Here is a 10,677-nt window from a genome sequence, read left to right on the forward strand (position 1 = left end):
ATACTTATTTGCTTTTCGTCTCCAGCTGTTCTCGTCAGCACTGTGTCTCGTACCAATCAGCCCATTCCTGCTCCTCGTGTCTTCTCCAGGTGTTCCTCGTTGTCTCATCACTTTGCTTGTATTTACTTCCCTGGTTCGGTTCAGTCTTTTTCAGTTCAATATTGTGGTCATGTGTTATGTTAGTCCTGTCATTGCCTGTTCTTTATCATTTTTAGTTCCTTTGAATCATGTTTTTTTAGCTTTCTTAATATTCTTTTGATTCTGCCAAATACTTGGTTTACCTTTTCTTTTTGTAATTTTTATTTATTAATTAATTTATTTTTTTAAATAATTTTTGGGGCGGTGATTTGTGGGTCTTCTACACCCCCAGATAGCAAAATATTTTGGGGGGTTTTAGTTAAAGACTGATGGTCAATCAACTTTGGTTCAGTAACATTTTGTCAGCATTGAACTTTGTGATTCAAAGATAATGTTGAATCTACATTGAATTTTGGTTGGATTAAGAAATTTGAAACCTCAATGTTTAGTTTCAACTTGCATTCAACGCTTTAGCCGAACCATATTGCAACATTGATTCGCCCATATTTTGTTCTCTTGTACACCCCAGTATGTGAACTTGGGGCTTGTGACAATTGAAGTGAAATCAGAAGTTTAATTTGGACAAATGTAGTGCCTTTCTGGTGACACCTACATGCAATAGAAAGGAAAAAAACTGGCAAGAGGCATCAATTACAGATTTTTGACTAATTGTGAAGGTGCTCTTATTTTGACGATGCAATGCTCTACTGCTTGGAATAATCAAATGGGGTAGAACAGACCATGCTTGGTTCATAGACCTTCCACTGCCAGTCTAAATAAGACCCCTCAAGTCCTAACTCATTGCACAAAACATAGCTGTCCATATAAAATGTAGTTTTCCAATGCGATTTTTGAGGTCTCCACTGGGATTTTCTTGCTCTGTCGTTATGAGTCGACGTGGCGTGCTATAAGCTTCTGGAAGGCCTGACCTGCAATCTCACCTTGTGAAATGCGGGCATCTCAAGTGACAAATGGAAAAACATTGACCTCTTGGTCTTCGAGAGATTTTAACAGGCCCCTTCAGTTCTTTTTTTTTTTTTTCTTTTTTTAAGGGAAATGCACTCTGGCAAGTCCTGATTTCCTCAAGACAGGCGTGGTCTTTGCAGAGTAACAGTGTTGATCTTTTTTGCACCGTTTCAACCATTTAAGCTGTAACGTGAAACTGTATGTCTTGGGCCGAATGTGCCATTAAAATAACAACATTGGTTGACTCAAAATAAAATGTATAGTCACTGGAATGCCTTCACTCAGTGCTTCTCAAATAGTGCGGCGGGCCCCCCAGGGGGGGTGCGGTGCGCTGCTGAGGGGGGTGCGTGTGACCCTGGGGAACATGCTTTTTTTTTTTTGTATGTATGACAATAAAGTGTAATTGCACATCCACTCCAGTAGTTGGCAGTGCTGCTCTCATTGCCCATTGTGCGCAGCGAGTATTAACTCTACGGAGTAGGGTTGTTTTGCAACAAAAATGCAATTTATAGTTGCGGCGGAGAGTGGGTGGTGGGGTGCTAATTGTTTGCTTCTTGCTCGAAGGGCGTAACAGAAAATAATTGAGAAGCACTGCCTTAACAATTGGTCACTTTATTTAGCTGTTTTGAATCAAGAGTATTAGCTACTAACATTTTGGGGGAAATATGCCTCATAAATTGCATAAAAACTTTCATAGGTGACATTATGCAAGTGTGCAGCTGAGTGAGCATCCACTGTCTTAACAAGTATGATTTTTTTTTGTTTTCGTTGGCATTTTTTCTGCTGTGATGCCAGGAAAGAAGATTACTGATGCTGACAAAAAAAGGGAAAACTACTTCAATTGTAGTCATTCTTTGTTTGTAACATGCCTAAGTGGTTAGCGCCCCATCTCATGTTTTGTTTTGTTTTTAAATTATTCATTTTTAATAAAACGTCGGTGAGTAAGGTAGATTTTTGTTTAAATCCTGTTCCTTCTCTGTGTTATGTAGACTTTGCATCAATGGACCCTTTCACCAGCGCATTTATATTTAGCTGCCATTTCACTGCAGTAGCAACCTAAACCTGACCCCATTCCCATGCATTGCAACTGACTGCCTTTGAGCCAGACGACTGTTCCTTTTGTCTACACTTGAGGGGCTTCCCAGCCAGACTGGTGCAAATTAAAATAAGCCAAAGAATAAATAAGTGCATTGAGGCCTAGGTTGGTGTTAAATCTTCTCAATGAAATGGGTCAATGTGTGGCCTCTAAATTGGCAGTTTTGAAAAGTGTCTGCTTAGTTTTATAACAAAAGTTGATCGTGGGAAGAAAAACTCCATAGAGTGAAAGATCAGCTGTGTTTTTTTATTATTTCAAATTGTTTTGAAGGAAAATACAGTTGTAGAAAAAAAAAATACAAAAATCTTGACATATTCATTCTTCCGATATTGATAAACTCTGTACAATCCTCACGGTGGACGAAAAGAAAATGTGCGTGAGAACGCAAAATTACTCCCACATTGTTTTCCACACGTGTGTTGGAAACATGACCGTGACAAATTTGGTGTCTTATGACTACATTGTTTCCTACTACTATTGGCAAGTGGAATAAATTGATCTTTTTTGCCGAAAGAAAATTGTGTTAAAAAAATTATCTAAAGAGAAAAAAGAAATGTTAGGGAGCTGATTTATTGGTGTTCTGTATTCAGATGAAATCACAGTCTAAGTTGTTTACATTCATTTTTTTACCTGTAAAATGAAAATTTGTGATATGGCTTCATCTGGTTGAAATGAAACAAACGTTTCAGCATTGAGGAATAAGCTGCAGACAAAATTGAAGCCCCGTCAATGTTTGCACTCTGATCATAGCAGCGCTAAACCTTGAGCTTTCCATAATTACTCTGTGGAGAAGAAACAATCAACTTCTTGTCGCCCTCAAGTCCATGAAATTGCAACATTGATATGATGTGATAAAGTCCTGTAAATGGTTCTTAAAGGAAACCACTTTTTTTTTTTTTTTTTGCAAATTTTGTGGTTGTGGTTGCGACTCTTTGGTGGTCATGGCTTCAGCTGGGCTCCTCAGGGCTCAGGTCTGAAGCAGTAGACACCGTAGAGCTTTTCTTGCTTGTCTGGGAATGCAACAAAGCGCACCGCAGCCTCTGTGGGGCTGCAGTTCCTGCGGGGTCTGGAGATCGGGTAGCGGACGCTGCCGTCGGCCAGCCAGCCGGCGTCACAACGATCGTAGCCTTCCAGCTTCCAAGCGGCGAACATGTGACCCACCTTGGCAATCTCGGCGCCATCATCGAAACAAGCCTGAACGGCCTCATCGAAGTTGAGCCTGTCGGGCTGGGTCAGCCAGTAAAAAAGTCCTTTATGGAGCAGACAAATCAGAACGTTTGGTCAGGATGAAGTTCCAGTCCTGTAAATTAATGTGGGGACTGTCAGAGAATAAATTGCATAAACACAAAATGGCACTTAAATACACTCAGCACAGCAATGAATTGTGGTCAACACGTGGACTAAATCTGCTGGCCAGATGTATCGTTCTCATGTCTCCATTTATATTCCATATGTGTTTATATTGTCCTTTACCTTTTCCTGTCTTCTCCATCACCACTGTTTGGAAAGTAAAGTAGACAAATACTTCGTACTGTATTTTGTGAGTTTTTCAGGCTTCTGTACCGAACATTAGCATTTGTTTTTCTCTTGTCTTAATTTTTACACTCAATATTGGAAAACAGCAATATTTATTTTAAACTCCTTACTGCTTAAAATTGGTATGATGCAAATTAGAATTATTATTATTATTATTACATATTTTTTTCCGTTGGTGCGCGGTTTGATTCTGGCTCCGGCCTTCCTGTGTGGAGTTCATGCATGGATTTTCTCCACGAACTCTGGTTTCCTCCCACATGGCGAAAACATGCATGGCAGGTTGACTGGACATTCTGAATTGCCCCTAGGTGTTTTTACGAACATGGAAGGTTGTTTATCTTTGTGTGCCCTGCGATTGGCTGCCAACTGGATCAGGGTGTACCCCGCCTACTGCCCGAAATAGGGGATAGGCTGCGGCACCCTCGTGAGGAGAAGCCGATCGGATAATGGATGGACGTATCTGTGAGTTTATTGCGACTGTTTAACACTCGGACTAGCAGTGTTTTTCACCTAGCTAGCACTGCCATAGCTGGTCATTTGACCAGCTGGTCATTTGACAATTACAAGTTAGGTTATATCACAGGGTGCCCAAAACCAGTCTCCGAGAGTCTCTCTCTTTTAACTGTCTCCTCCAACACACCTGATTCAAATGATCAGGGTTGTTATCAGGTTCGACAAAGGCTGGATCAGGGATCATGAGTACTGGGCTTGGGCACACCTGGTTTAAATGGTTCTGATACTCATCCAGTAATGTATAACAATAGAAACCGCACAGAGGGACATGCCAACCATCCAGAGGAGGACTATCTGTTGACAGGAATTTTTGACTTGGCACCTGGGCTACCTTGCACGGACTCGGGACCCAATTAATATTAGCTTGCAAAAAAATAAATAAATAAAAGAACTAGACAAATTACCCACCCTTCGATGGTCTGGCGAAGCAGAACACATCAAAGCGGCTCAGGTACTTGTCACGCCTGCCATAGCTTCGGAGACCGGGTCCGTTGTTGGCACCGCCGCATGGTTCTCTTGGGTTTGTTATAGGATACTGCACGGTGCCATCGTCCAGCCAGCCAGCATTGCACCAGTCCAGACCGTCCTTCCAGGCTTCAAACAGGTGCTCAAAAGTGGCGACCACCGCATCCTGAGCCAAACACGCTTGCACAGCCTCGTCAAAGGTAAAGCTGTAGCGCCCAAAAGGCGGAGAGTAGGGGAAGACCACACCTATGGCAGAGGAGATGCTATTCAAACTGTTGCACATGTTGTCATTCATTTGTGTCAGCACAACATTCTGTAACTAGAAATACATATTTAAATTGTGCAAAGGTAAAAAAGGTGCTCAGGTGTGCAAACAGGTATTTCCTTAGTCTATGCTAAAATAATGTTGCTCTCTGTATTGTAGTTTAGTCGATGCAATTGTATTCATAATCCAAAGTGGCATTACCTGATGTTGAGGTTTCTTTGCCCATAAGGTACATTCATGTTCCTTCATCTAACTGGCAAAACAGCGATGAACCAAAACAAAGCTTTTTTGAATGTAAAGATGGCCAGGGCTGTATCACGTTTGGGCATGGTTTTGCTTGGCTTATGATTTCTGCAACATCTTTTATGTACGGTGTTGTTTATGTTCGTCATTGTTTGCTTTAATAATAGATTTTTGACCAAGTGATTTCTTGTGGAATGGCTCAACGACATAAGCAAATGAGGAAAGCTGCTCGGGTTTGACAGGTGTCCAAAAAGATGGAAATGAGTTTCACTTTTCCAGATGTTGGATGCAATTCCAAATTTAGTCTAGTTTGACTTTTTTTGTTAGTTTACTACCATAAAAACAGATAACACGTTACATCGAAACACAGACCATCTTATCCCAAACTCATTAGATATGCCAAAAAAAAACAAGACAGAAATCTAAATCCATTTACCATCTCTGAGGCCACCTTGCACCTTCAAGTTAATCTCTTGTGTGGTGTCTACCATCCCGTTGATGATCTCACAACGGTACGTTCCAGTGTCATCCATGGAAACGTCCGTTATCACCAAGGAAGCGTCGTCACTATCCAGCTCCGTCAGGTAGACGCGATCCTCGAAGCTCCCGTAAGTTTTCTTGTGGAAACCCATGGAAAGCAGCACGTCCTCACTCAGGGCCTCATCTTCTGCGACCTTGGTCCATTTGACTCGGATGCCAACGCCAAAGAAGCTGTGGCTTTCGTGCCGGAGACGGCACGGTAAAGTAACGTTGGCTCCAAGGTCGGCGTGCACCGTAACTACAAAGGAGCACAGGATGGTTGAAGAATAAATCAATAAATGCATCTGCCAAAGTGTGTGATCGAGACACTTGAAACTACTTGCGTGAAAACAGATCGAAACAAAGCTGATGACAAACACAACACATGGGCAAAATAAATATCGTCTTACTAGCAGCACTCCCTCAACATGGTAGCTCATTTATTTTGCAACAAGGGTTCCCACAACCTCTGTAATCACAATTTTTAGGTTTGGCTAAGTGGGTCTGAAGCAGCAAAGCAGTAGTGGCTCCCTCGAGGCAATAATAGGGCCCAGATGGACAGATATTCACAACCCCTTGCCCCTTGGCTCCGCAGGTACTGCCCTTGAACTAGTCCAATGATTGGAGTCAGGAACTGCAGTGAGCCGGTCTGAAACAGTGTGTCTTAGAATTCTGACAATAAGTTGTGAAGGAAACGCCTGAGCTGGAGCTTTGCTTGCATTACTGGATGGTAAGCGTAATATTTCCTGCACTGTGTACACAGGAAGTAACTGGCGCCACGAATATCCTTGAAGCCGTTATGAAGTATTCTGCCCTAATGCCTACTGACACCTAAAGACCTTGTTAAGTGGATTCTGAGATTTATTTTTTTTTTCCTATTTTTTCAATTTGAAGATAAATGAGAAAAGCACCAAAAATTCTCCCATTTGCCCTTGAAAAATGTAACTTTCTTCTTGTCGTGTCGCGGCAGCCAATCAGCCCCTGAACATACCTTGTACAATTGGTGAGTTGTGTGAAAAGAGAAGCCTGAGCCACCGTCCCTGACAATATAGAAACTTGACCAACTTCACATGCAAGTTTGTGAAATGTAGTTAACTAGCTAGCTCAGGCTCCATCCTAATGAAAAAAATAAAATAAAAATTCTTCCTCTCGGATAGTCCATTGGTGTGGTTCTAGAGCGCCTCATTGTCAGCTGTGAGTGTGCACACGTCATACAGAGCAAAATGGATAAGTGAGAAGTAGGGGACTTACTGTCGTTGGACTGAAAAAGCCCAACGGCGAACATATGGGATGTATTTCAGCCTTAAACGGCTCAAATATTTTGTTCAGAAATGTGCTCGACAAAGTAGCATCCGTATTATCGGGTCATAGTGGGAACTGATTGACTGTTGAGCAGGGTGTCGTTCAAAGCGTTCAGCAGACATGCCAAAGGCATCTGTGAGCAGAAACAATAATTTTTCATTCTTGTGGATTCACCTATTCACTGATTTTTTTTTTTTTGTGCGTGTTTTCTTTCACCCATTTCCCCACGTTTTTCATGGATAATTCATATTGGTGGATTATAAACTATTTTTTTTCAGTGGTTTCATTGACCATCATATATACGCACGTGGATTTGTGCTCTTTGTGGGCCGGCCTGGTTCCTATCCCCTGCGAATAGCGTGGGTCCATTATACTTTGTGATTTTTGTTGTAAATTAAATTCAATTAAATTGAATGTGGCAGACATATTTATTTTGACTTTACAGGTACTTTAAATGATTGACATTGAAAAAGCAGTTGGCCCACTTCACTCTGCCACTCAGAAGACATACTGTATCTGGAATTTTTCCTTCACTGGGCATGCAAGGACTAAATGGAGCCACATGTATGCTTGAACCCATTGATAGATAATCTGCCCTAATCGACATTAACTCTTAAATGCTTAACACTGGAAAATCTTCCAAAGTAGCCTCGTGTTTGATTCTGACCAAACTGTAGACATATCTGGATTTTGTTCTGCGGCTTTTACATTGTTATTATTGACCTGTCATGTACATGTTACAGCTCTCAAACTCAATCTGACTCAAAATGAACCAGAACATGCTTCACGAAACTCCATTTTGTTTAACTTGACTGGTGAACAACATGGCAAGTATTATAACAGCTATAGGAAACTACAACTCTAAGCAAAGAATTGTCAAACACTTATACCATAATGACATCATGAAAAAACGCACCTGTGAGTGAAAATTCATAACGTACGAATGAGAAAACGTAAATTTCAACAGCTGCAGCCAATAGCTATTACAATATTCAAGTACGCTACTCCCCAGGGATAAAAACTTGTATTAGAAAGTGATTTGAACCATGTGTGTCTTTGTAATAGCGGGAACAACTTTAGCTTTAGTTTAAATCCACAAACTTACCTGAAACTTCAAAGATTAACCCCCTAAATATGAAAAAGTTCAAAGTTTAACTCCATGACTGGACTCTTAATGCATCAAGATTCTGCTCAAGGAACTTGTGGAAACGTGGCGGCCACACAGACAGTCCTGGGGATTGTCTCAAGCTCTTGAACCTCTTGAGCATTATCACTGTACCATAAAACAGCGGTCCCCAACCTTTTTTCCACCGCAGAATGATTCATAAATAACTTTTGCACAGTGGCAACCAGAGTTGGGGGCGGAGGGGAGCTGGCACTTGTTGCTAATGCTAACAGCTAGCTAGTAGTAGGCACCAATGCCGGGGACTTGTGTCGTGTCATCCAATGACACTGTAGTTAACTAGCAGTTTGTTAGCATCCTAAATTAGCAACTGGCTATGATTTCGGGATGGCATAGTGTTGATGTTAGTGGCAACTAAGTAATGTTTATTAAAACTGCGATAAAGCAAGCCGAAATGTCGAAAACGGAAGTCATGGTAGCCGTTACGCCACCACGAGGGCCGACTTCAAAGTACAAGTCTCCTAAGGCGATAACATTGGCCACAATGACTAAATGTATTATTTAAGCTTTATTTTGACGTTTGCCATTGTGGAGGCGGCACGTTCGTTGAGTAAGTTTGCAGTTTCCTTGACATGTTTGTCTTAAACAATGTCAACTTTGCATCAAAAGTGGCAGAATTTATGTCAAGTTGTCATGACAAAGGCATTTCAAACTATGTCAACTTTGGATCAAATGTCACATAATTTACCGAATGACACTTCATGACATATGTCATAAGGATTCATTCATGTTCGTGACTGGTGTCATAATAATAATAATAATATTGCCTTTATTAGTCCCACAATGGGGAAATTCGAGATTCGAACCCAGGTCTCCTGGGGAGACTGGGTCCTGAACGCAGCGCCTTAGACCACTCGGCCATCCTGTCATGTCATGATTATGACAGTCTAATGAACTAAAATTCAAATAAAGTGTTACCATCCAATAAAACCATGTTTGTCACATATACATTTGGCTGTTGGTTGTTAATCTTAACTCGTCTCCTGTCAGGATGACCGTTACCGTGGCACTTTGCCAAAATGCTTTCAGTCAATGTGAGAGTCACCAAGTGTCGGACTGTTCCCAAGCATTATAAATCGCTACCTGCGTACTGCGCTGCATTGCATTGCAGGCTTTGCATTTGCAGCAACAGGAGTGGCTAACAAGATGGTGTGTTTTTTCTATGCAATGAACACTTTTATTTCATAAAGAGCAGTGATTAAAGTTGCTGGTTGATATATAAATAAATTCTGCTTTTCGAGATTTTTGTTCCCCCCCTCATGCAAATGTATGACTTGTGTAGCAGTTTTCCTGGTATTAAGATTAGTGTCAGTCTTTTACAAAGTGTAGCACCCACCCCCCACATGCACACTTGCCCGGTTGTTGTGGGAACAAATCCAACATTGGAACAAAAAAAGAAAGCTTCACTACTTCCCAGTGTTGTCCCTCCCACAGACAACTCTGAATAGCACAAAGTTGGCTGCCTATCCAGCCCGTGACATCTGAGTCAGCATGCAGGGGCTGCTGAAAATGCATTTCAAATAAACTTGCTTTTTACTGTGGTCTGCAGCCTTCCTCTAGCGCTACACAATCTTTAAGGAACTATTTAAATGAATGTAGGTACTACTTGGCATTGTGTCAACAATTCCAACCATGCCCATTCATTTAGAATAGACCAATAGTTGGCCCAGCTTGCCCATGACCCAACTAACTAACAAAGCGACTGGCTGATTGCCTCAAAATCAGTTTAAGAACCCCAGGAAGCCCCCACCAGACACGTAGTAGAGTGCTTCTGATATATCCCCGAGTCAGTCCACATTGGGGTGGTCTGCTGGCAGACAGTCAATGAGCCAATGTCTGCGTGTTACTACCCCAAAAACCGCTGCTCCAGTGACCCTCATGCTGTGTGGCAGCACTTTGCTCATTACATGGGTCATTTACTAATGATTTCAAATCACAGAGTCATAATTTTTAACAGGATAAAAATTGGAATCTTACCTGAATGGGATGTGGGAGTGCCAGTCCGCTGACTGTACACACTGCCAGCCAGGGTCAAGGAGAATATCGTGATGCACAGCAGACTTGTCATTTTCTCTCTTTTTTTTGCTTACAAAAGGCCCTCTTCAACGCTAAGATGAATTGAAATGATTAAAATATTGTTAACAATTTCTTCTCTATTCTTTTTTTTTTGTCTTTAAATTATTTCTGCAGCCTCTGTCTTTGGGGGCATCAGCCGCCTTTGATGCTGGTGCAAAGTTTGGGCTCCTCGCAGGTCCTCACAAGTGGCTTTTATTGAAGCCTTGTACGATCGAGACCACTCCCCTTACCATCAGCCCATCATCTTGCGTGGCTCTATTGGGGCTCCACTTTGGCACATTCTCAGGAACCCCCACCGCCCCCTCCCCCTCCTCCATCTTGACTGAATGAGAGACTTGGCTTGGCTTGTTCTCAACCGCGATTGCATAGACAATGTATGTGGTAGTGTGGATTGGAGTGTGATTTGGGTTTATTTAGAAAAAGACACAATTTATT

At 41.7% G+C, this 10,677-nt stretch overlaps 1 protein-coding gene across 1 annotated transcript; it reads right to left on the reverse strand.

Annotated features, from left to right (window-relative positions):
- Positions 1-2,371: 2,371 nt before the first annotated feature.
- On the reverse strand, positions 2,372-10,398 carry hapln1a (hyaluronan and proteoglycan link protein 1a). The gene is made up of 4 exons (XM_088304934.1): positions 10,144-10,398; positions 5,599-5,940; positions 4,598-4,900; positions 2,372-3,390 (listed from the first exon to the last, which is right to left on the reverse strand). Exons 1-4 carry the CDS (start codon positions 10,232-10,234, stop codon positions 3,101-3,103), a joined length of 1,026 nt encoding a protein of 341 aa, XP_088161060.1. The 5' UTR covers positions 10,235-10,398; the 3' UTR covers positions 2,372-3,100.
- Between the last annotated feature and the right edge of the window lie 279 nt (positions 10,399-10,677).

The sequence above is a fragment of the Idiotropiscis lumnitzeri genome, chromosome 1 (genome assembly GCF_059441095.1).
Source record: "Idiotropiscis lumnitzeri isolate Australia: NSW breed Sydney's pygmy pipehorse chromosome 1, RoL_Ilum_1.0, whole genome shotgun sequence".
In the NCBI taxonomy this organism is placed as follows: domain Eukaryota; kingdom Metazoa; phylum Chordata; class Actinopteri; order Syngnathiformes; family Syngnathidae; genus Idiotropiscis; species Idiotropiscis lumnitzeri.

Coding starts and splice junctions, on each gene's coding strand:
- hapln1a (XM_088304934.1), bottom strand. CDS start 10,234: ATGACAAGTCTGCTGTGCATCACGATATTCTCCTTGACCCTGGCTGGC. Junction 5,941..10,143: donor CACTCCCACATCCCATTCAG/GTAAGATTCCAA, acceptor GCTCCTTTGTAG/TTACGGTGCACGCCGACCTT. Junction 4,901..5,598: donor GCAAGGTGGCCTCAGAGATG/GTAAATGGATTT, acceptor CCTCTGCCATAG/GTGTGGTCTTCCCCTACTCT.